Here is a 26,221-nt window from a genome sequence, read left to right on the forward strand (position 1 = left end):
AAGGAAACTTTTTAACCTAGTATCTTATGCAGGCGAAAGACTTAGAAGAAATTTTGGCCAAATCTGCCACTTCAGCATTCTCCAATATCTCATCATATAGAAGAAATCTCAATTCACACAAAGCTACAAAAAACTTCCTGACTTCTGCATAGAATTCTTTTCTTTCCTCACTTGTTTTCGATTCCAATATACATAACGTGCGATTGCTTAAACGTATAGAAGTAAAGGGCTCTTACGAAAATTTAAGGTTGATTTGAGGTATTTGAGGTATCGAGGTTGTTTTGAGGTATATTTAAGGTTGCTGAGAAAACAGCAATAAAAATTATACCTCGTAAAGGTTGTAATTAAGGTGTACGAGGTTGTCTTATATACACTTCAGCTTGTTTTGAGGTTGTTGTTCAAAATTCGCTTCAAATCAACCAGACTGATAAGGTGATTTTTAAGGTATACCAGGCTGATTTTTTTACACTTGTAACAAAAGAGATACTTATGAGGTATAAAAAAATCAACCTTATTTCAACTAACGAGAGTGAGGTATTGACGACGTATAAAAAAATATACCTTTTTTCTACTTAAGAGAGTGAGGTATTTACGAGGTATAAAAAAAATATACCTTATTTCAACTAAAGAGAGTGAGGTATTTATTGAGTTATATGAAGTCATTTTATTTATATCTAAGCTTGTTTTAAGGTTGTTTAAAGTACACTTCATATTAACTAGGTTACTTCTCAGAGTTCCGTGCGAGCCGGCAAATGGAGTGTGTGTTGACAATCGAAAGTCTATTCGAAATTCGGTAAGTGTGCTTGACATTTATTAATTTAGTTTTATCACTTTTAATCAAATATGCTTCAATTTTCAAACTTAAATTTTATTATTTTTGGTTTAAAGACGCGTCCTGATCTTAAATAATTTAAGTTGGAGGATATTCTTAGAGGCTATTGTTGTAGGATTAGCAATAAGAGAGAACAATCGAAATATTTCTCGTCGCTGTTTATAGGGTAACGTTACTGGTGAATCGTTACAGCAGCTTACGAACAGTATATTCTATTGTTTGAAATTTATTTAAATATAACAATTCTTTTTATTTTGCTTAAATGCATATGTTTTAACGTAGCAGTATGCAAGCTGATTAATTGAGTAAAATGTTCATAATTTCTCTTATAAATAAATAATTCAAAATTGAAAGATTTTTAAAATAGCAATTTTGCTTTGAAATTTTACTATAGCTGTATGCTTATCGTTCGCTTGGATATCTATTGCAAAGTTTATATTGTCTGTTCTTTATGAGTGAAAATATGTGCAATAACACTGCATTTTAAATCTGATTAACATGCAGTTTCTTTATATATATATATATATATATATATATACTATATATATTATCTACTATTACCTTACTTCCGTTTTCTTTTTGTTTCCGTTTTTAGTTCGGTTTTGTTTTTATTGTGCTATATATATATATATATATATATATATATATATATATATATAAGTTCAAAATGAAGAATAAAACAAAGAAAAATTATAGACATATGATAAAAAGGGGGGTGGGAAATAATAAGTAAAAAAAGATAACAAACAACATTTTATTTAAAAAAAAAAGAAATGTTAATTAAAAAACCGGAAAAAAAGCCGGAAAAAAATATTATCTTTTCTTCAGCCCACACGATTATATCCGCAAAACAGAGTGCTTTCTGATGTTGTATCAATAAAGCCAAAGCAAAATATATTAATACAATAGTGTGAGGAGCACTCAAAAAATTTTTTATAAAATAACTACAAATAAAATAGATCATAAAAAGTAAAAATAACATGTAAAAACAGATAATAAAATAAAATAAAAAGAAAAAACATTAAAAAGGGGGGACTATAAAGCGAGTAGCAAAATCATAACAACTTACATGGACGGATATTTTTCAAGAATGATTTAAAAATGTTTTAGCAGAAAGATTGCCAGATTACAAAATATGAAAACAAAAGCGCAAATTGAGTGTAACAAGAGGGTTTTAAAGTGTCGTTCTTACTGCACTGCTGAAGTGATTTGTTATTCTGAGTTTTGATTTGTTAGTTACCAAGGATGGGCCCGAAATGGATGTGCGCAAGGTAATATTATACTGGATAATTTTAAAAATTGATTATAAATAGTTTTAGAAGATAGATGTTTATTTAAGAAAAAATATAAAATAGAAAAGAGAAACATAAATTGCCTGCTTTACAAATAATTTTACCCGCGTATTTGCACGATATTCATTTTGAACCTATCTAATGAGTGCTGTTTACTTACAGCTTAAGCGCAATAAATGAAACTTATTGTTTTTCTTAACTTTCTTAGTGTTTTCTTGTATTTATATATATATATATATATATATATATATATATATATATATCCACAGTTCCCTGATATTGCTGAGATGACCTAGGCTGTAAATCGAACGTGTGCAGCAGCGAGGGAGAAGTGAGTAGCAGGCTACTGCTCAGCCCTCCCCTAGGAAATAGTTCTGAATTTATACCAAAAAGAAAAAGTAATCTCTCCTAATAAACAAAGAATTTATGTAGTTGTTGATAGCAATAGTTTAGTTGCTAGATATTTGATAATTGAAAACTAGTAACTGTACTAGCCCACTTTTTCATGTTTGATCACAAAACTGCTATTTTCACTACATGTTATTTTTGCTTATTTTTTGCAATTTACCCACGTTAATTATTTACTAAGCAAATTGTTATTACCTATTAGAATATTGAGCAGAATTAAATTAAACCCGATTTCAAGTTTATATGACAATTTGTTTCAAGGTTATGAGCAATTTTATGCAGCTGTTTATGGTTCACTACTTCAAAAATTAGTGAATTTCGGAAATCTTAAATTTTTTAGAAATAAGTCAGTATAGTTTCTTATGCAATTTTAATTCTGAATTGCAAATAAAAACGTTTATTGTTTAGAGTAATATGCATTTTTTTTTAATTTCATCCTATGGGATGTGTTTTTATATTTAAACAAATGTTTGTAACAACTTACTATTAATTTTTTTCTGCTCGGTATTATAAGTTATATAGGAGATATTATACTCAACTGATTTTAAAAGTATTATTTCAAATCATTCTCTCTTAGACATTTTCCTCTCATAAAATTACTCACAACTTTAAAATAAATGGTCCTTATCAGCTTGTAGTTTGTTCTATTCGATTGAGTGTAAAAAAAGTATAAAAATTGGTGCATAACTTTAAAATTTTAATTTATTAAACGATTGTTGATTCTTGATTACATTGATTAAAAAATATTAAAATAACTATTTTTTAAGAAACTCTGATTTGATTGACAATAACGGAAGCCCTTTTCAGAATCAGCTTCAAAAATGTATAAAAAAGCTATTAGTTTCATGAAGTCTGACGAAAAGTTTAAAAATATTGACTAGGTTTATTGAGTTTAAAGATTTGTAAGGAAAAAAGAAAGGATAGTCCAATCTTCAAACTTACAAGTACCATAATGATACCAGAAAAATAGAAAGTGTTAAAATTTTAATAATAAGATTGGAATTATGTATTTGAATTTCTGTAAATGTTGTTAATGGTAGTACTGTCTTCAGTGTATTTTATTTTGTGGCTGTGGTACCTGTCATGCTTTTTAGCTACGAGGATTGAATAGATTGATTTATAACAACCTGAAGTGTAAAATGGCACACCGTATGAAAAATATATACCTCTACAAGCGTAAAATTAGATACCTGAGGTCGAAAAATAATTACCTGAGGTAGAACAAAATACAACTGAGGTTGATTTATAACAACCTGAAGTGTAAAATGACACACCATAGGTTGAAAAATATATACCTCTACACAGTGGCGTAGCGAGGGGGGAGCAAGGGGGGGCATCATGCCCCGGGCGCTGCACACAAAGGGGCGCCAAATGGTCAGCAAAACAAAAAAAATTGTTGGATAATTTTTATTTTTATTATAATTTATTTCTGGAAAATATATTTTAAATTTAGTGCCGGTGAAATATAATAAATGTTAATTCGTAAATAAAAAGGAACACTAATCAAACTGTAATAATATATTCATAATAGAAATGACACGTCTTTTCGACTGGGCTGACTCGACCTGTGTCTGTCAGCACTTCCTTATGGCATCTACGCTGTGTGGTTACATATATTATCTCCAAATATTTGCAGTGTACAAAGTACAAACATCAGTGTACAAAGTGTTTGTATGTTTGTACAGTGTACAAAGTACAAACATTCTTTCTTTCAGAACACTATTTATTTTTGCTTCTATAAACGCAATGTAGCTTACGCTTATTATTTTAAAACGATAACAATAGCACTCTAATGTACTTATATGTACAGTCACGGAAAAAAGTATCCCGAAAATAACAACTAAAAGATTGTCTATTTTTTAATATAGATACTTCTCAGACACACAACAAATACAGCGTTTTGCTGTTTTTAGGAAAAACACAAACGCCGTATTTGTTGTGTACCTGAGAATTATCTGTTTCAAAAAATAAATGATTCTTTATTTGTTACTTTCCGGATACTTTTTTTCGTGACTGTACTTATCCGTGACACTTGCGACAGGTTGTGGAATTCCGCTACAAGTTAGGTAAATACCCGAAATATTAACGTTTAAGTTATTTTGTGCCTGTAGTTTTCAGTTTTGCGTCCTTGTCATCACTCTCTGCTTAGAATGAAAATGAAATGTTATTAAATGTTATAAGTTTAATGTTAGCATAAATTATAGTGTATATTTCACTGTGTTGCTACCTTTCAAGTTCAAGGCATTCTTGGTTAGTAATAAAACAAATAAGATTGCTTACTACATCTACTCAACGATTCTATTATTCAGTGAATAGGGTATGAAAAAATTTGAAATGATCAACTTTGATGATATTATTGATAAATTTGCTTTATCAAAAGCGGAAAATTTATATATAGTTATTAGCTTCATTAATGTACTATTATCATTAAATATATGTATCTCCATAGAGATAATAAATATTTACTTTTTTATTGTTTTAAAGTTGCGTGTTTTTAAAATATTTCTTTATAAATATGTAAAATAAATAATAGGTATATTTTGAACTAATTCTAGATGATCATATACATTTCAAAATCTAGTCTTGTTTTCTCAACTACATTTTTTGTCTGAAATTTAATGCCTAGCTTGTGCCTATGACTTTATTTATTTTACTTTATTTATTTATTACTTTGCGAGTATATTTTACTTATAATATTAGATGGTTTTCGAATGGGGGGGCGCTAAAAAGGTATTGTGCCCCGGGCGCGAGTTAAGCTCGCTACGGCACTGCCTCTACAAGCGTAAAATTAGATACCTGTAGTCGAAAAATAATTACCTGAGGTAGAACAAAATACAACTGAGGTTGATTTATAACAACCCGAAGTGTAAAATGACACACCATAGGTTGAAAAATATATACCTCTTCAAGCATAAAATTAGATACCTGAGGTTGAGTTTAATACCTCTGGAGAAGGTTGATTTTGAGGTATTTATTTGCACCCTTTTCAACCTAACGACGTATTTAAATAACAACCTCCTTGATACCTTTAAAATATACCTCAATTTTTTCATAAGGGGGAGGATCAGCGCAAGCGGGCTTCCTAAGGTCGTTACAAAAGCTATAACTTTCGGACGGACGAGTAAAATGTGGGTAAAAAATACGTGTGATCTGCGTTTAAAAAATAGCTAAAGTAAAAATGCGGAAAACTTCTGCAAAATGCGGAAAATGCTATGCATATATGTATCAGTAACAATTCAATAATAAAGCAATGCCAACTACATCACATCCTGGGTAGTCATATTCATGTAATTCCAATGTGAGGTTACGATTCCAAAATCTTGAAATATACAGAATAGGAAAATAATAATAATATTGTTTTCATAAAAATATGCAAATTTTTTTAAAATATATTTCTAACTTAAATTACATTCCTTTCATATTTTGTATCCTAAATATAACAGAGCATGTAAATAAGTATTTATGAACATTATAAGTTTTTTTTCCCCTTTAATAGATTTCAGCTTTTAAAAAAATATAAAAAAGTATGCTAGTATCAAATGAGTTCTATGATTACCAAATAAGTGAAGAAAAAAACCCCCGAAAAAAGCTGTATTATTGTAGAATAAAGAAAGGTAAGCAACTTTAATTAGTAAGATTTTGATACAATCATATACAGTCTTAAAATTCTGATTTACAGTCACTCATAAGGTAATTTTATTCATGTCAGAAAATGCGACCACTGAAAGATTCATCACAAGTATGTCTAATAGTAAGTTGGGTCAATTTTGTAATGAATAAATGGGTATTAATTGAACGTTTACATGTCGAATAAAACAAAACAATCGGTTCATAAATTTGATTAGAGGAGGCTATATTATTCAATTTACAAACAATTACCTGCAAAGTAGTCATTTCTAAAGTTGTGGATATTACTTTTAAGTCCTTTCACACTTGAAAAAAAATATATTATTTTAGTTTCATTACGAATTATTATCCAACATTAAAATATTGACATATGAACGTACAATTTCCAAATAAATCATTACAGAGCATAATAAGCAAAAGCGCTGAAAGATAACACAGGGAAAGATATCGTGAGCGATTAAACCTCAAATGCGCCGGATCACGCTATTGGTCGAAAATGACATCACTGTTTGTGGGAAGGGAGATGGTGGCAATTGGCTGGCGTTTGTATGATTTTAGGGAAAAACTTCGTATTCATATGTGCTCGCTCGGGATTTATTACTTCCTTGTAAATGATTACGTAATATTATGTCGTTGATAGGGTGGGGGAGATAGATAAATGTCCTCTTCAGTATTTAAGACAATATTTATGTTTTAATTGATTTAAATTCATCAAAGTTAATAGCAGTAAAATAAAAATAATTAATGTTTTTCCAAACATAAGATGGTATAGTAATATTACAAACACGTTTCTTGTTTTTACTTTAGAATTATCTTTTACAGTTATAAAGTATCAAAAATTGAAATTAATATAAGCTCAAATTTACTAATGCATCGTAATTTAGTTGTGTTATGATTAATTTTAAAAACTTCATAATCAAACATGTAAATTTTAAGTAATGACCATGGAGCCTACGAAAATTCTGTGCTTAGCTCCTCCCCACCCACCACGCATTTCTATATCTGTCCCATTTGTCCAAGACGTAATAGCAGTATAGTTTAATATTAGTTACTTAGATTTTTAATAAAAATTACCATAAAACTGTGCAAAATGTGAATACTGTCTTTATTATTTTTCACAATTTTAATTATTCAAAGAAATATTTCTTTAATTGCATGCCGTATGCATTATAAACATTTGCAACATAAACAAAAGAAAATACTGTCTACAGTGATAGTATTTGTATAAATTACCCTATTTGTATTAATTATGTGACTTATAAAAAACTTAACCCCAGTAAAACTTGTTCTATTTATTTGCCAACAGTGCTTTTTTTAAAATTCAGTTAACTGCTTTATTGTTTCTATTCAACAGTCATTTCCTTAAGTTCCTAAAATATTAAACTAATAAACAAAATGGTATTATCTAACATTAGAACGATGCAATATAATACTGCCGTGCAATCCTATCTTCCGTGCAATTCTATCTAGACTCCTGAATCCTATCTTCTAATATTAGAGCTAATATTATATAACATTAAATAGTGTTCAATCTAACATCCGAACTTTTAAAATTATCATCTATTTCAGCACTTTTGGTCCAGCGCCACTTTTTTATGAAACGGCATCCCATATTATTAATAAATAAACATTTATTTATGAAAGAAAACAATAAATTAAATATTGGCTAATAATAATTAAAATATTATTATTAGCCAATGCAATTTTATGTCAAAAAACGCAAGAAAATATTTGCGGGAGTAAATTCTGTTCGCGAATGATAGAACTCGAAAAACTTTTTCAACTGCTGAGTTGTAACTTCTTCACGTTTGTTTACGACGTCATATTGTTCGAGCTTGGCAGCTTTCTCTTCAACTACTGAAGGTATTTATAATTTAGTAATTATTGGTAGTTACATGAAACGTTAAAGAAGTATTGTAAGTAACGTTTTTGCTTTAGTTAAAAATCATGTATCTTATAAAGTCACTAAATATTATAAATTGTGATCATTTTTGACATTGTTCGCACGTAGTAGTTGACTTCTGTGTTAAAGCTTATAGTTCAAAATACGCTTGTAAAACAACTTTCGCTTAGTAATTCGTCTGTGTCAAAGATTTTCTGCAACAATGAAAAAGATAAATTGTCTGCAAACAAATTAGCCAAGTTAAAACTATTGGAAAATTAATAATCTGCTAGTCTCAACTGAGCTAATTAGCTCAGTTGACACCATTGCATTCTAGAATGTTTGAAGTTTAACACAAACAATATTGTTACCGTATTAAAATTTCATGTATGAAATATTGTAAGACCAATAATTAGACATTTTTATTTAAATTTCTTGGGGATATTTCAGTATCGTGATCCGTCGCGCCAACTACAATCGCCAAAGTGCCAAGTAAATTTTAAACTTGCAAATTTTTTAAAAAAAAGAATAGCATGTAAATGTTTGCTCGGGATTATATCTTTCGAGTTTGTCCCTTTCTGTGATGTTCTTTTTTAGTTTAATAAATAACTATTATTATTATAATAATTAGTCTAGTAAATAATTATTGTTTGATAATTTTTTAAAATAAATATCTACTAGAAATAATCTGTGACTGTTAAAATTTAATTAAACAATAAAAAAATAAATATGTGACAAAATTTAGATATGCATACTGACTTTTAAGGAATGTTATGTAAAAATATTTGGGGGAGGGGCAAAATATTTTTAATCTATTACAACTTTGAAATATGTGAATTGTTAAAGAATTCTCCTTCTACATGATTTTTTCAACCACAAATTAATGATTTTGAATTCTCATAGTTTTCTTTTTGCATTGACGTACATTTACATTAAACTATTTTTAAAATAAGCAATTGTTTATTCAATACTTTTCGGCACTCTTTTTGTTGACTTACCACATAGCGAGTAGTTATTTTCAGGTCTAATAAAAGGGTTAAAGGGTTTTGCAATTTGAAATTTTTTTTTTTTAAATATTTGATAGTTTGCTTGGGAAGGCTTATGAGTTGAATTTTTTTAGTTAATCTCTTTCCCACTGTGTTATTTTTTGTGTGGCATTAATGAAATTTTTTGACGCTGGTATCGATACCGGAATTTACCCATTGAATTTCATTGTAAAGGATATTAAAATTTCTTGAAAACATTTTCAAATTAAATAATTAAAGTTTCAAATAAATATTCAAGGTTTAATAGTTTTAAATTTAGTTTTTTTTTCATTGCAATATCTAATTTATTTTCTTTTTAAACTACAATATAGCGGCTTTTGATCTTTTAGAAAATCTACTATAAAGAAACTTCTTGGAGCCGATTCAATTTTGCGATGAACTGTTGGATACTACAAATGGAAATTGCTCACTCTGATGGAAAGCTAGGAGTTCTAAGTTCGATCCTTACTGCGAATGATTTAACCAGTGGGATAATCAGCAAGGACCACTTTAAATATGCTGTGGCAGAAAGTCCTCATGTTGTCATGTTGAAGTTTGAAGAAAGAGTGAAAACTGTGAGGTTCATCCCTGTTTTTTGTGGCGCATACATTATTAACTGTTGCTGAATTTTTTCATAAAAGCATTTAATGACTGCTTGGAAATATATTTTCAAGTAAATAAAGACTTACAATTGAAAGAGTAAACTCAAACTGTATCAAACGTTAATTTTAAACCGTAGACGTTAATTGTAAACAATGATGGTAATGTATTGCATTTACAATTGGTTGAAATTTATTTTGCAGTGTGTTTTGTTTTTAAATAAAATTATTATGCTGTGAAATTGTTTTGTTTGTTATAGATTTTTTTTCTTAATTACTGTTGTGCGTAATTTCTTTTACAACTTTGTCAACAACAACATCTTCAACATTTAAAAAAAAATTGATTTGTCATATTTGCATTGATAAAATTTTATAAAATATGACGTTAAAAAATATTATTAGGCGATAGTGCTTAAGTATCATGAAAACAGTTGAATATATTTAAAATTTGGTTATTTTTAATCGTTCGGTATGATATCGAAAGCAATTTTCTTTTAACACTGATTTTTAATTATAGCTCAAACTCGTGAGAATTTTTATTATCAACATTGTCTTTATTATTTTAATTTTGGAAATTTTCACATGATTATTCAAGCAAATATAGACTAACAATTGGAACTCAAACTGTATCAAACAGTTTAAAGTTATGAAAAGAAAATTATTTTATTTAATAACAATTAAGTATTTTTACCTTTTGTTTTACCAAAAGGTTGTCGACGTTAATTTTGAACAATGAAGGTAATGTATTGCATTTACAATTGGATGAAATTTATATTACAGTGTGTTTTGTTTTTAAATAAAAGTATTATGCTGTGAAATAGTTATATTTATTATGGATTTCTTTTTTCTTAATTACTGTAACAGTTGAATATTTAAAATTAGTTTTTTTTTAAATCTTTCGGTATGATATCGGAAGCAATTTTTTTTATTGCTGATTTTAAAGTATAACTGAAACTCTTGAGGATTTTCATTATCAACATTGAGTTTATTACTTTAATTTTGGAAATTTTCACAAAATTATTTATTTGAAATTTGAGACTAAAAGTTTATGTTTTTTAATTTTTATCATGTTTAAAATAATATAATTGTAAAATAATTGTAATCGTAAAAAGTTCTTTTGACTGAATAACATTTACATTATGATAAAAATTCCTAATCAATTTAGAAAAGAATATTGCTTAAACTTCCATCTGAATGGTCTAGTACATTCTTTGTGAAGATATGAACTCCGACCCACCCCAGAGGGGTATACGGAGATAAAAGATAAATTATTAAATTGAAAAAATTTCTCTAAAAACTAAAATTACAGTAAAATTTTGCATTAATGACAGTGGTGGTGAAAAGTGAATTAACTTGTTTACAACATGTTTTAAATGTTTACATGTTTTTATGTTACTTAACATGTTTTAAAGGCAATGAAAGCCAATAGCGCCGGTGTAAATGTCGAGAATTAAATGATTATAATAATAGGAAACAAGAGATGAAAATAAAATCTTAAAACTAAAATCAATGAGAGCTAAAAGTCCTAAGTGTAAATGTCTATAAGTATAAGTCTGAATAGAAGTCGATGAAGTCTAAAATCAAAAGAAAAGTAGATAGAAATTCAAAGTGTAAGGCTAAAAGTTGATCAGTATAAAATAACGATGACATGTTCTATTGTTGGCTCATGACTGGGATCAGATCAGGGGCTAAAATGTCCTCGAGGGTTTGTTTTATAATTTGAATCACAATTTTCCTGCAGGCCAATATAGCAAAGAATTGGTGTTCCTCTTCGTAGTTATTCATGTGGGTTCCACGAAGTGCCCGGAATCTTGGACAGTGCTTAATTAGATGTTTAATGTCTTGTTTCACTCCACAGTAATTTCATGCAGCTGATTTCCCGAAATATTTTTGTTGATAGGTCCCGAACACTCCATGGCCAGTAAGGAGCTGATTTAAGTAAAAATTGGTCTGCAGGCGCTTTATGCTAGTTTCTTCCCTTGTCACTAGACCTCCAGTCATCTCTCCAGCGGTTGAAAGTGATGTTCTTAATATAAGATTTAATTTGACATTTTTCACCCGAGGTCTCAAAATCAATCTGGCCAGTCTGGTCACCTGAGGTTTCAAAATTAATCCTCTCTAGCGAGATGACCGATGCCAGCACAACGGTAGCATTAGCGTACCGCAAAATATTCGTCGTAGTTGTGTCTTCTCCAGCTGATGTTAACTTTATCCTGGTATTTGATGTAATGAAAAGCATCAGGTGAAAGTTCCACAATCCAGTGCCGGGTACCATTCTTTCCTTCCAAGGAGCCTCTCACGTTTACCTCCCCCTCCTGATTAATACCTTCATGTTGGGACACCAGTGACTCCCCGATTGTTTCTTTGCTCACCTTCCCATTTCCAAAGATACTTATAGAGGTTTTTTTTTTTTAATTTAGGTGGGTTGAAAGTATATTCTTCGTTTAATCCAATTTTTTTCCATTTCATTTCTAAATATTTCAAGCTCTTTTTCTGTCTCCATTTCTATTATAATTCCTCCATTTCAAACTTTCCCAACCCTTTTCACCTTCAATTTTTAACTTGGCAGGATCAATTCAATTTGTTACAACTGTTTTTGTTTTGTCCGATCCCACATCATTTGCCATTGGTCTTATAAATGCTATATGTTCCTTCTTCTTTTTGATATTTATGGTCCTGTTATTCCTATTGTTCTTTAAGATGTCTGCATAAGTTTTCCTGTTTAACTCTCTCTGCTTGCTTGTGTCTTCCATTAACGGATCTAAGTAAATACGATTCAATGCGGAGTATTCATCTGTCTTGAACTGCAGAACTGCAGTTTGAGAGTCCTGTTTTGACACCAGAATCATCAGATCCGCCAAGTAGTTCATGATAGCCTCCTTATCGCTTTTGGTCATCCTACAGTTGTCTCTCAACAAGATTGAGTGGATTCTGTTCTGGAATGTCATTGCAGGCGTACAAGGGTGGCCCCAGACTCTGCCCGACAAGGGGTCAAGTCTCCCCCGACAGGGGGGCTCAAGCAAATTAATTCAAAATATTTAAATTAAAGCGAATTTTATAATTTACATTTTTTTCTCACGTCATTTTTTTCAAGTGTGCTTCTAAGAATCTTAAACCACTAATATTGATACCATATTGTGCAGATTCCTTTTAATGTAAATTTAAATCTAATTTTTTTTCTGTTATCGATGTATTTCGTACTGCATGGTGCAATTTACCATACATTGTAAGCGTAAAAATTATTTCTGTAATGAAGAAGAATAGTTGTAGCAGTAACCGCTATTTCAAAAAAATTCTACGCTTCTTACTCTCGTAGCGCAAAAATTATTCGTTATAAAAATTTGAAATTTTATGCACATTTAAAAAACCTTTTGATTTGTAATGTTATTTTTATATGCATCGATTGGCTTTTGAATCATTGAAATGTTTTGCAAATAAAGTTTTAAGTACATTTTTTGCATCCACGTATTGTATCTAAAGATATCATGCCCCGTTTTGAACGAACTTCGAAATGGTTATGCCCATAAAATTGTAAAATTCGAATTTTTTTCTAATTGTTACATAGAATAATTTTACGGACAAAAAAAAGGCTATTTTAATCAGGGGACTCGATGTTAATATATATTGTAAATAAATACAAAGAGACTTTTAAAATTTCTCCTTGCGATTCCTTTTTCTTTTCAAAGATGGTTTTAAAGTGAACATCTATGTCCGGCAAAATGATAATTTCTCCATTTGAGAAAAAGAGTAAGTCCATCGGCTTAAAATATAAGATTCAAACAATATAGCTTAAATTTGTAATTATTTTTCAATTTACAAATTTTAAATTTGCCTCCGAGAAACGAATATTAACTAACTTACATTTTTAAAAAAAATTGACGCACATGGCTGCTGTTTGTCTGCCTATGTTTTCGTTTCTTTGCAAAGCTGAAAGCACACTTTCTACCAAGATTTCTGTTTTGCCCTGCAGAAGCTTTTTGCATATTGACATACGCCTGCAACGAATAACCTTTCACACAGTTAATTGATTATTGTTTACCACATGTCAACGCGAAGCATTCTTTCCTCTACAATTTAAATTTGCTTTCATAGTTACGAATTTTAAGTCACAAAAAATGGACACTAAAAATTAAGAAGTTAGGGGACCAAATTTCAAAAAATATGAGTTTTATTTTTATTTCTCAGGACTTCGATTTTGCTCAAATTTTGTATTTTGACATTTAAAATTGCAAATGATGAAAAAATTGTACACCTTACATTTCTTAAGTTTCTCGACTTAAGTAAAGCAATAATAAATGTTTACTAAAAGTTTCATTTCGCATGAAATCATCTTTAGAGAAACGAATAGGAATTGATTGATCTGACTGAAATTGTATGCAAAACTTTTTCAATTCGCTTAAAAAAAATTGGGATATAGTGAAATGCGCAAAAAGTGAAGTTAACAATAAAGGGTCCTAACTTTCAAGCGCGTGCCTGAAAAAACTATTAAAACAATATTTCTGGATTGAAACTACTACATTTTAGGGGTCAGAAATCCGAATCCGTTGAAGAAAGGTATGTTTAATCGGATAACGTTTGTAGGTCTAACTTCCTAACTTAAAATATCGTTTGGACTAATTAATTAGTATATTTGATGTTCCCCTCTCGATCCATTAAGAATGAATCCTAGAGCAAGAAGATCCGAGCTTAAGATTAAAATTTATTCTGGTGGGTCCATTTATTTTTTTGCGCACTTGACATTCGTTTGAAGAATATGTCAATATTGCTGATAATAGCAAAATAATTTTTCTTTTTTATATAGAAAGATAATTTAGCTGATGGTTATCCATATATATGGGTCATTCTCACGAAAACTGTCATTTTTCAGTTCATAAAATCCCAAAAAAGTAAAGTGAATAAAAAGCTCTGAAACTTTTTATATTAATAGAAATATGTAATGGCATTATAAAGAAAGTATATATCCTATAAATTATACTTAATATTTAAATTAATTATTTTTTTAAATAATTAATTAATTTAATAAATAAATTAATTAAATAAATAAATTAATTAATTTAATAAATTAATTTTTTAATTTATTTTTCAAGTTAATTAATTATTTTCACTATTTAAAAAGTGAGGGAATGACACTAATAGTGAGGGAATGATATTTTATTATAATACATGTTTTTATCTAAGTTACATCTACCTAAAGTTTGAAAATTATAACATACTAAGTATATATAATATTTATTATAATTTAGTCTTATATATTTAATAGTTTTTACAGGTTTGGGAAATAAAATTGGCTGGCACGATTGAACAAAAAAAAATTTGATAATATACTCATCTTGAATCATTCCCTCACTTCAGCGTCATTCCCTCACTTTATACACTAGTGAGGGAATGACGAATTCAATAAAATTTAAAAATAACAGTTAGGCCTAATTAATTTCTGAAGTCAATCGCATACAATTATATTCATACAAGAAAGCAACATATAATTATCCACTTTCTCGATGAAGTTGTATTTTATTTTACTCTAAAAAATGACATGAGGGAATGACGAATGTAAAAAATTTTACCTGGTTTGATTCATTCAAATTTATTCCACAGCACAGCTTCTTTAAGTTGAAGATGGAAACATACTGCAATTTTGTTCTATGATGCCAGTTGTTAACTTCTGAAGTTTTTATTAAAATATTTTTATTCTAAGAAGATTGCAGGTGATAAGAACATTGTTGTGAGGGAATGACGCGAAACACTGGGGACAAAGTTTAAAATAGTGCTGTGTTAATACTTTTATCAGAAATTAAATTTAAAATTGATTTCCTGAATTCTATATTTCAGTATTCTGAAATAAAAAACACGAATTTGTAAAAAAAAAAATTTTATTTCAGAAACAATTTTTTTCTTTTTTTTAAATCAGCAGTGGGGACAAGTGAGGGAATGACATATTGGTATATTTTAATTACCTAAAATAAGGGAAATTTTACAGCGGCCTAGGCCTATAGGCCCATTCGCCGAATGCAGTGGAACCACAATTTTTAATTTGACAGCAATTATATAGAAATAAAATGCTAAAAATTTTACAGTAACAGCGATGGCAACAAGCCTCGAAAACATTGAAACACATCAGAAAGAAGGTCAACAGACCCTTATAATTTTACATATCGTTCAACAATTTAACATAAAAACAAATTAAAACAATATTGATCGTGCTTGGTATTGTACCGTTCAGGCCAACAGACCCTTATACTAACGAAATGTTTGTAACATCACGAACTCATTTTTACTTACTAGATACTACAGTTGAATAAAGGTATCAATAGGATCGAATTGAGAGCTAGAGCTAGTTGCTGGGTAAAAGGAAAAAGTTAAGAATTACACACAAGATAAAAGTACACATTAGTACTAGCCTGTCCTAAAGGACATAAAATTTGAATAAATCAGTAAAATGAAAATTTTACAAACGTTACAATTTTAAAACATTATGTTTAAAAATAAATATCGACTGTACAAAGCCGTTTACATGCATAAAATTTCAAGATATAATATTATTTGTGGATAAAAGATAGGATAAAGATGTAAAAAGACAAAATTGATAAAATAACAAGTATAGATAAAATATACCCTAAGATTAAAATCATTAAAATATATTAGTTCAAAAGGGACGTAAATGTTATAAAATTCATTTAAAATTTTAAAATATTTGCAAATCAAAAGTTAAAAGCGTGTTTTTAAAAATACTAAAAAATGGTGGCATGCAAAATCAAGGATAAAAGCTAATTGTGTATAAAAATTAAAAAGAAAATCATTTAAAAGTTGAATAATTAACAGTTAAAATTAATAACAGACCAGTGTAAAACAACCAGCCGAGCAACAATTAAAAAGTGTTGAGTAAAATGGAAAGCGATGTCTAAAACATAAAAAATGTCAATACAAGGTCTAAAATTTAAAATATGATATATTAAAAGTTTGAAATTTAAAATACTACGAGTAAAATTATTAAATGAAGTGGTCCAAGGAGTATTTAACTATATTTATTGGGGAGAGCAAATTAGTTGTTAAATTGGGCCAGCGTCTCCTCGAGAGTAATTTTAATGATCTCTTTAATAATGGATTTGCAAGTATTACTCGCGAAAATTTGTTGTTCATTCCTCCCGAGGAAGTGGTTTTGTCTGAGTGTCCGGAATCTGTCGCAGTGAAAGAGCAGGTGCTCAATTGTTTGAATATCTTCACAGTTATTGCAGGTATCACTTTTATTAAAAAACCTTTTTTGGTAGACCCCGAACACTCCGTGCCCCGTCAAATATTTAATTACCTAAAATAAATAAAAAATAAAAATTGATAATTTTATTTTTATTCTTTTGTTAGCTTGCATTCTGAAGGACACTTTCCATGAATTTTTTTTCTTCGTAAGCTGTAAAACAAACATAAAATATACTGGGGACATGAAAATGACTGTTTTTGTGAGAATGACCCATATATGCTTTGATAATTTTAAGGATTATGATTGAAAGAGGAAAATAAGGTGAAATGATGTTCACTTTCAGTATTAATATCAGATATAAATAAAAACGTCTTTCATTTTGTCCTCTTTTGTTAATTTCATAGTAATAGTTTCGAAATAATAGTTCAATGATAATATCTCAATCTCGTCATATCTCAAGAACGTTTTGCTTTTTGATTGAATCGAAAAAAATTTCCACACAGTTGCAAAGATTCGTTTTTCCAAAGGTAATGACATGCAAAAAATATAGTTTTAAATAGTTATAAAATATATTTATATTTATAATATGCGCTGGAAAAATTCTGAATCCCGATTTTTGAAATCCCCGTGTAGTAAATGGCGACTGATGCTCGTTAAATCTGTCGAGTCGCAAATTCCTCCATGTACCCATAACAAATCAAAACCTCTGGGGGTACTTACCCAGGAGTTTCCTTGTCTTCTGGATTGGTTCAAAATTACAAGGCTACGGAGTTAAACATTAGTAATCGTGAACTCGAAAATTGGGTCGGTTGTTCAACGACGGATAAAATAGCAAGATATACAAATTTTTATATAATTTTATGGAATGTCATTTTAAATTGCGAAATACAAAATTTAAATGAAATAAGTTGATTAATTCGAGATAAATAAAATTTTAAGCAAAAGGACTTTTTTAAAATTTGATAACTCAGAAACTAATTGATCGATTGCTCTGAAAGTATTTTGAAATTAAAAGGATGCAAAAATATGTAGAACATACAATTCAATATATATTACTATTATTAATAAACTACTAAAAAATAGCAAATAATTATTTAAAATTATTTTTGCTTAAAAATTTTTGTATAAAATGTTTTTTGTAATTTTATGCAAACATTTTTCAATACACTCAAAAAGTTCTCGAGATAATAGAAGAGTGAAGTTAAAATTAAAGGACCCAAACTTTCCAACTCTCTCTTTGCCATAACCTCCAGAAGAAAGAATAGCAATTTGGAAGATAAGTTTCCAAGAAAATGAAGATGCGGCTGTGGGAAAGGATTTCTAAGGGACTTCGAAAAGTCGTCAATTTCACCCGTGTCTAATCGCATCCGGCCTCTAGTTTAACAAGGTATGAGTAGTGCAGTGAAACTACAATTACATAGAATTTACAATATATTTTACTAATTTTTGTTGTAATTCTTAAAAATAAATAAATGGAAAATCAACTACAAAACTTTTTATTAGGCATTTGTAATTGTATTTTTGACATAATTTAGAAAAAAATGCGACCAAACTATTTTCCCGACGAGACTTTAAAATTTTCCCGATGAGGGGGCTGACCATGCCCGACAGGGGTGCAATTGCCCCCCCCCCTGACTCCCTACTGGCACCGCCCTTGAACAAACCGTGTTCAAATAACCGTCCACTGTATCAACGAGGATGACAGCAACAGAACAGAAAAAAAAAGGCAGTGAAACTTCTAAGGAGTGACCTTCCTCTATTCTGTGAATAAATTAATAAGAGTGATAATATAAAGAACGATCGTCATTAGATTTTCAAAATAATCACATCCTGTATTAATAAAAAAAACCCATCAAAAACAACTGTTTGAAGTTATTTTTAGGACTTATTCTCCTTCAACCTTATGAAAATTTTGTTGAATTGGTTTTCACCCCAAAAATAAGAAAATACCACCAACTTCATTTGTAATGAGACTCGATCACTTCAGAGCACTGCTTTAATGTTTGAATCACTTGTTTAAGACATGTTTAAAGTTCTAGCCTACAGGAATTGCAACTGAATCAATTGTAATGTACAGTATCGTATCTGGTCATTCTCCCACTTAAACCACACTGTAATTCAGTTGTGGTGTGTGTTGTTTCTTGCACCTGTTGCCGGTACATTTTAATGCCAGGTTAAAAAAAAAAAAAAAAAAAAAAAGAGCAAGAAAGCTCTGTGTATTGGTTGTTTACAAAGGGTTGTCTTGTCTTTCTCAGAGGCTTTGCTTTGCTAAGTTTATGGAATAACAAGTCTGTGCCTTTAGAAACACAGTCTCTTATAGAAGCTCCATTGTATTTTTGCATTTTAATATTTTTTTCTTAATAATACAATGAATGAAAAAGGATAAAATTATTTAAATGAAATTGGGTAATGATAGAATAATACTGTTTCTTAAAAAAATTGTTCATCAAATACACCAGTAAAAAAACAATTACAAATATATATTTTTTTGTCACATAACAAGGCAAAATAATAAAAAAAAAAGATTTATTCAGCTTACATTTAGATCGTATTAATATGCATACAATAAATTTGAATATAAAATCACAATCCAATTATTCAACTTCAAGGATAAAATAACCAATTATGACAAGATACAAATATACCCACATATAACACTTTTAATTTTAAAGATGTAACGAATTGTACAGATACAGTAGCTGATGATATTACTGGCACATTAAATTTTTAAAATAGACTTATTTGCAATTTTTCAGTAAACCTGTGATTCCTTACTTCTCGGGAGAATAAGAGTACAGTCTTTATACAATAAAAGTAAAGCAAATTAAACTTGTTAAAATAATAACATTAGAGCAATATCTACAAGAGCAAAATGTAAATTGTCAGCAAGAGGAATTTTTACATATATTTTTTCTCTAAGAAGAATATATAATATTTCCTGTGAAGGTGTAGGATTAAACTAAGTGCTTTACATTTCATGGACGTCATCATGCTTCAAATTTACATTAGTAAACTTATAAAGGCCCTATTTAAAAAAAAAATTATTAGTTTTTATTTTAAATTTTCAAATAAATGAAAGCATAATAGCCATACATTGCAAGTTAATTAAAATTAACATAATTTTTAGTCTGCTTCATTTGTTACCTAGAGTGAGTATTATACGGTTTTTCTTCCATATTCTTGTTGATTATTTTTACATAATGATCAAATATGGTTATAAAATGATGGAACTGCAGCTTAACTTTTTTGAAGCGGAAAAAACAGCTGGTATGAAACTTTAAATACATAGTATGTTCACACTCAACTCCTTCGCTCCCCCCAAAAATGAAATTGGCAAATATTGGAACTAGACGATGCATTTTACACTCATTTTATTTATTTTAAAGTAATTATTTTCAAGATTGAATTTTATCACATGATTTTTAAAAAAGAACAATTGTAAAGAAAAAAACAGAAATGATGTTCAATTATTGGAATTTTAAATTTATTGAATTTGTACTAAACCATACTTTTTTTGACTTTACAACATACTTTCAAAAAACAGCAATGCATACTACAAATAAATATTTTACGATTTGTATTGTACTTTGCTAATTTTAAAATTTAACTTTACATAACATAATTTTATTTACATACAAATTTTTAAAAACAATCCATTTTTAACAATAGAGAGGCAAAACAGACATTATCACGATCTACTTTTCACAGTTACGCCAATAGCTGGATAATTTTAAGGAGCATTATTATTTATTAACTGATATTTCATTATTCAACTTATGATGAAATGTTCAGTTTTACAATAAAATTTGCTCAAAATATTCTAAAAATTCAAGAAATTGCAACGTGTTTTATTTCTATTGGGTATAAGAGAGTAACATATCGCGTAAAATAATTAATGCATTGATATATGCAGGATTGTGATTCTTCGCAGAATTACACTAATTCATGACTTCTGGGAATCAATAATTCATATTCCGTCAAAATTTATCCACTAATCCAACATTTAAATTTCGGAACTCATGCAAAATCTCGTTAACAAACTATCTATATCACACTTACCAACACCCTCTTGAGAAGAGCGTCTGATTTCTGACATTTTGTCGTAAATACAGCTTTTATAACCAATCTTTTTACAGTTCTTTCTGTAGATTTCACAGATTTTAAATTTTTTTTATCCTTTTTGGAGCCAAAAAAGGAATAATATTTTTTTGAATATCTATATTTTTTTGTATGTTGATGAGAAATTTTTTTTTCTCGCTTTAAATTTTATTATAAATTTTACATATGTTTCTTTAGTGCACAAAAATGAATGTTTTATTTATCTTCTATCTACAAAAAGAAAAAAGAATTAAGTACTAAAAAATAAAACTTACACGTCGCAAAAAAAATTTCAGAGGATTTCTTCTATCAAAAATCACAGGACTGTATAAACATGAAAGATATTTTTAAAAACATAATAAGTATTACTCTTTTTTAAAGAGCTCAAAATATTCAAAAACTTCGTAGCAACATGCTAAAAGATATTGTAATTTGGTATTAAAATAATATCATAAACTAATACAGAATTATCAAAAGAAGTTACAATAAACATTTTCAGCTGTATATTACCATGCATAGTTATAAAAGATAGAACAAAAGCTAATTTAAACTAAAGTTGCATGCTTTTAACAGTAGAAGGACGGAAAATTAGTATATACCTATATTGCCCAAAAGCAGTCAAAATGACGGGATTTTGAATGCTTAAATAAATTTGTTTAAAATTAATTTTTAACATTTTTTATATTATTTACAGTTATATAACAAGTTATTAGTAAATATTAACAATAAAAAAAATTATATGTTGTACAAAAAGTCACAAAATTCTAAGAAATTGTGTCATTATGTACATCATTGTTTTTCTAATTGAAATTAAAAGCAATCAAAATGACTTCCTTATAGGTAATCTAGTGTTAAGAAAGTTAAATTAAGATAAAAACTTTTTTAGTCAATTTTTTTATAACTGAACAGCCGACGTAATTTTTCGTGTTTACGACTACTAATGTTCAACTCTGCAGTCTTGTAAATTTGAACTCAATCCAAAAAACGAGAGAGCTCCTGGATCGAGTATTGGGAGAAATTTGTCTCCGTAGAGGACTTTTAGATGGAACTAACTTGCATTTGCGATACATGGAGAGGAAAACCTCTGAAAATTATTTTTCTTTTTTAATTTTTTGACATTTAAATGTTTTACCTTTAACTGTATATTTTTCTCTTTAGAATATCATATTCTCTTCAGGATTAAATCATTTGTTTAACTATCCTTGCCATTGAAACTGCTGAAGAAGATGAACATTTTATTTTATTTTAAATTATGTAACCATATATTTAAATTATGTAACCATATATATTTACCAATATTTGATCCAGGAGCTCCTGGATCAAATATTGGGAGAAATTTGCCTTTACGGAGGACTTTTTGATGGAACTAACCCGCTTTGGGTTACATGGAGAGAGAAACCACAAAAATCTTCCACAGTTACCCTGACAGCAAGGGGACTTATAACTCATGATCCATCTAACACTGAGAACATATGCTGTGGTCGGTGCAAGCCGGATGCGGAATTTGTATCGACCAGCCATCGCTGGGATTCGCACACTGTTGAACTACCCCGAGCCATTACGCTTCTTTTTAGTTAATTAATAAAATTCTGATAGTTACCCACATTTTCTTTTTAGCCCTCTTGACCAAAATCATCCATAAACTGTTTTAGCTTGATTAGATCGGCCTCATTTACTGTAGGTTTAGCCTGCAACAGTGATTTTTTCATGTCTTCCTGGAACAAAATAAAATGATATGCAAATAAGTGTCGCAGTGATTGCTTAAAACAATGGAAAAAAAATCATTAATTTAAGTACCTAAAAATAAAAAAAATAGATTAATTTAATTTATTAAGATTTGAAGAAATGTTATAAGGAATTTGCCCTTTTTATACACATTGTCTAAAATAGAAAGCTAACTTCTTTTTAAAACAATGTAAAGATAGGTTACAAAAATTTGCCAATGACTGCTAGATACCTTCTTTATATTTTGTATATATTTCTGAGAATGTATTTGCAATAAGAATGTATTGAATGAATTATTGTTTATTTATCGGAATGCATAGATCTGTTTCTAAGTCATATTTCAGAGCTTAAAAATCTCTAATTTGTTATGAATTTATTGAATTATTTTTTGTATAGTATAACAAACTAACATTTATTTATGTTTTATTTATAAGAGGTTGAATTGAGTTGGTGCAAGAGGAATAAATTAAATAACTTCACTACCATTAAATTAATGGTAAGAACAATGCTTTGTTTTATAATATTTCTTTAAAATATAGAATCTGAGCTAAGTTATACAGGTTTATGAAGTGATTCCAATAAAATAGGAAAAAAAATTTGGTACAAAGGATGGTAGGTTTAAATGAATAGTGAAATTTTGTGAGATTAGTAATTTTATATCCGTCGTTCAACAGCAGACCCAATTTTTGGGTTTACGACTACTAATGTTCAACTCCGTAGCCTTGTAATTTTGAACCAATCCAAAAGACATGGAAACTCCTAGATCAGTACCCCCAGAGGTATTGATTTGTTATGGGAACATGGAGGACTTTGCGACTCGACAGATTTAGCGCGCATCAGTCACCATTTATTACACGTGAGATCGAACCCATGAACTCTTGGACATGGGTCCAGTGCCCTACCAACCTATCTAAAAATATGAATTATTTTAGCTTTAGAAAAAAAAATTAGCATAGAGAAATATGATTACAAAGCAAGCATAGGGAAGTGCCTTAGTCATAAATTAAAACAAATGTGGTAGGAATTGTGGGAAATGTATATAGAAAAGAGAAAAAAAGTGTAGGGAGAGACAGTATTGTAGTTAAATGAGCTTCATTGAATATACTTGATTTATTTATCAGTTTCTTAATATATCAATTAATTTATTTGTCAATTCATATAATTGGAACAACAGTTTTATACAATGAAAAAGGCGACAAAGTTTTGCCACTTCTAATAAGAAACATGACGTTAAAAAAAGGAATAAAATAATAAATAAGTATGAATCTTTTTCTAAACTCAGATCCTGTAAAATTCAGAATCTGGAATTAAAATTTAAAAATTGAACAACAATATTGTCTGAAAGTAAAATGACAGATTCGTAAGTCCCGGGAATTGTCAGGAGAAAACGCAAATTTACCCCAAAACTGGGACTTGTCATTGTCAGAGAATTCGACTTTCACTCATCCGCTTTTCGTAACGTGCTCTTTTGTAATAGAGAATTAAAAAAAAAAAATAATAATAATGATCAAATGTTTTTGGTATTTAGCCTACTAAACAACACTAGTTGTTTGGTAGAGCAGTCATGAAGTTGCTATGGTTGCAGATTTTTTTCCGTACTTTTCTAATTAATTTTTTGATAATTTTCCAAAAACAAAAATCTTGATCTCCATAAATAATAAATTAAAATTTAGTTTCTTGTGCCATAATATAGAAATAGAACAAAAATCATAGTAAAATAATAAAAAACTCTATTACCATTGTAATTTTAGGTTCTTTTAATTTATCACCAGGCACTTCAACCCAAGACATTTCTATTGCTCCACGTGCACCTGGGGAGCAGGGTTCTAGGAGGTCATCTACTTCTACAGTTGGGTCAGTTCGAGAATAACCTCTTACCTTTGAAAAAGAAAACAATTAGTAACAAATCTATCACAATAAAATACAGTCGGACCTGTACACAACAGAGAACTCTGGGAACATAAAAATGCTTGTTAAATCTGAATATGAGAATTGAATCTCAAGAAAAGATAAGGATCCGATATGAGATTTTTTTTTACAGGTGACACTGAAACTAGAAATGATTCTGCAACCACTTAGATATTTATCTGATGCAATTCAAGTCACTTGAAGCTGTATTTCTCTTTTACAAATCTGCTTAAAAAAATCGCTATTGCACGTGAATGAGAACTTAGAGAAAAAAAAAAGAGGGTGCTGGGAAGTATGGAGCAAATGCCTCGTTAACAATATTTTGCGTAAGTAACAAAAAATCAAATTTTAGATTGGCGGAGCTCTGAGAAAATTATGTCGGAATATAAATTATTGATTAGCGGAACTCCACAAGTTAGCGGAAGAATCACATGCTCGGGCTGATCAAGTGTCTAGGTGGCATTCCTGAGTTGTCGATAACTTTGAAAAATTATTAAACTGCATCTAAATGATATCAACATATTTCAAAATATTTATGTGTCAAAATATTTTTATTATTATTATAAAAAACGGAGTATGTGCGTGATTCTTTTCAATAATTTTTCATTACTTCTGATACTATTGTATGTTTCCATAATTATTTCCCTTACTAAATCTAAGAAAAAGTGGGAAAATTGTTTGTTAAAAGAGTACATTTTGAGATATTTATAGCATTGTACCAAACAAAACAATTACAATTTGCTCGTAATGAGTGGAATCTGTAGTTGTTTTTAAAAATTTTAATCAGAGAAAACAGAAAAGGCTGAGACATAATGTCACCAAGTTTCAGCGAGCTCCGCACTTTTTTTTTTTACTTTCTTCTTTGGAATCTCAGAAGCTTCTAAAACCTGCTTTACAGCCTTTTATCTTCCTTGCGAGCTGTGTGAATTTGTTGAGTTAGCAGCAAAGTAGCTGAAATTATTGGCAAGGAAGCTAAAAACACCTGATACTAGACCAGTGTTGCCAGATTGGGCTACAAGTAGCGGATTGGGCTACTTTTAAAACTCCCCGCTACACAAAATCGAATTTGGGCTACCGCTACTTTTTGGGCTACTCATTATTTTTCAAAAGCTACAAATCTTAAAAATGCGCTACTTAGAGAACTTCATGCTACTTATCTCACAGAAATACCTTTAAAAAAATTTCCTATTATAAAATGAGAGATTCTGTAAAGTCTGCAGTTTCTTTATCTTTTTTAAAAATATTTTCTATTATTTCTGAGAACGCATCAGCTTTCGTTTTGTATTCTTGTTTTGTTTTGCCGTGCAGAGTCCAGAATCTCTCCATATCTATGCTTCAAATCATAGACTCGTGAAAACGCAAAGATATATATGGAAAAATGCACGGCTAGTATGGCGGGGAAAAAAAGCTTTAACTCCAACCATTATTAATCGCTTATCATCTGGAAAAATCGCGTAACCTGTAATCTGAGCTAAAACGAAATATTGAATTTGGCGAAATTATGAACGCAGCTCATTGAAATTTAAGTCTCTCAGTGGACTGATCGTTAAGACACGGTTCTCAGCAGATCATTGAAGTCAAACATCATTGGGTGAGCCGCGATGGCTCAGGGGAGAGAGTGTTCGCCTTCCAA

General features: G+C 29.3%; 3 protein-coding genes and 1 long non-coding RNA gene across 7 annotated transcripts in view; 1 reads left to right on the top strand and 3 right to left on the bottom strand.

Moving 5' to 3' along the window:
- LOC122270320 (vacuolar protein sorting-associated protein 4) overlaps nt 1-6,550 on the bottom strand; it is a 123,845-nt gene extending 117,295 nt beyond the window's left edge. Inside the window, exon 1 of the mRNA XM_087166897.1 lies at nt 6,412-6,550. Within this exon, the coding sequence (XP_087023023.1) occupies nt 6,412-6,426 (15 nt within the window). The 5' untranslated portion in view covers nt 6,427-6,550. The remainder of the gene's footprint in view (nt 1-6,411) is intronic.
- LOC107445340 (vacuolar protein sorting-associated protein 4B) overlaps nt 1-6,553 on the bottom strand; it is a 54,961-nt gene extending 48,408 nt beyond the window's left edge. Inside the window, exon 1 of one of the 2 annotated variants that reach the window (XM_087166888.1) lies at nt 6,412-6,553. In XM_087166888.1, the coding sequence (XP_087023014.1) occupies nt 6,412-6,426 (15 nt within the window). In that variant the 5' untranslated portion in view covers nt 6,427-6,553. The remainder of the gene's footprint in view (nt 1-6,411) is intronic. The other variant, XM_087166889.1, reaches the window with a different exon arrangement.
- LOC147816523 (uncharacterized) overlaps nt 1-26,221 on the top strand; it is a 127,233-nt gene that overhangs the window by 86,714 nt on the left and 14,298 nt on the right. The window contains exon 2 of the long non-coding RNA XR_015434960.1: nt 23,115-23,176. This is a non-coding gene — a long non-coding RNA (uncharacterized LOC147816523). The remainder of the gene's footprint in view (nt 1-23,114; nt 23,177-26,221) is intronic.
- LOC107442822 (vacuolar protein sorting-associated protein 4B) overlaps nt 19,372-26,221 on the bottom strand; it is a 105,112-nt gene continuing 98,262 nt past the window's right edge. For 2 of the 3 annotated variants that reach the window (XM_087166909.1, XM_087166902.1), the window contains exons 11-13: nt 24,418-24,558; nt 22,556-22,670; nt 19,372-19,882 (exon numbers count right to left, since the gene is read on the bottom strand). In XM_087166909.1, the coding sequence (XP_087023035.1) occupies nt 22,569-22,670; nt 24,418-24,558 (243 nt within the window). In that variant the 3' untranslated portion in view covers nt 19,372-19,882; nt 22,556-22,568. Of the gene's footprint in view, nt 19,883-21,230; nt 21,280-22,555; nt 22,671-24,417; nt 24,559-26,221 lie in introns of all 3 variants that reach the window. The other variant, XR_015434956.1, reaches the window with a different exon arrangement.

Source organism: Parasteatoda tepidariorum, chromosome 1 (assembly GCF_982258835.1).
Source record: "Parasteatoda tepidariorum strain Cologne lab strain chromosome 1, Ptep-v5.0, whole genome shotgun sequence".
Lineage (NCBI taxonomy): Eukaryota > Metazoa > Arthropoda > Arachnida > Araneae > Theridiidae > Parasteatoda > Parasteatoda tepidariorum.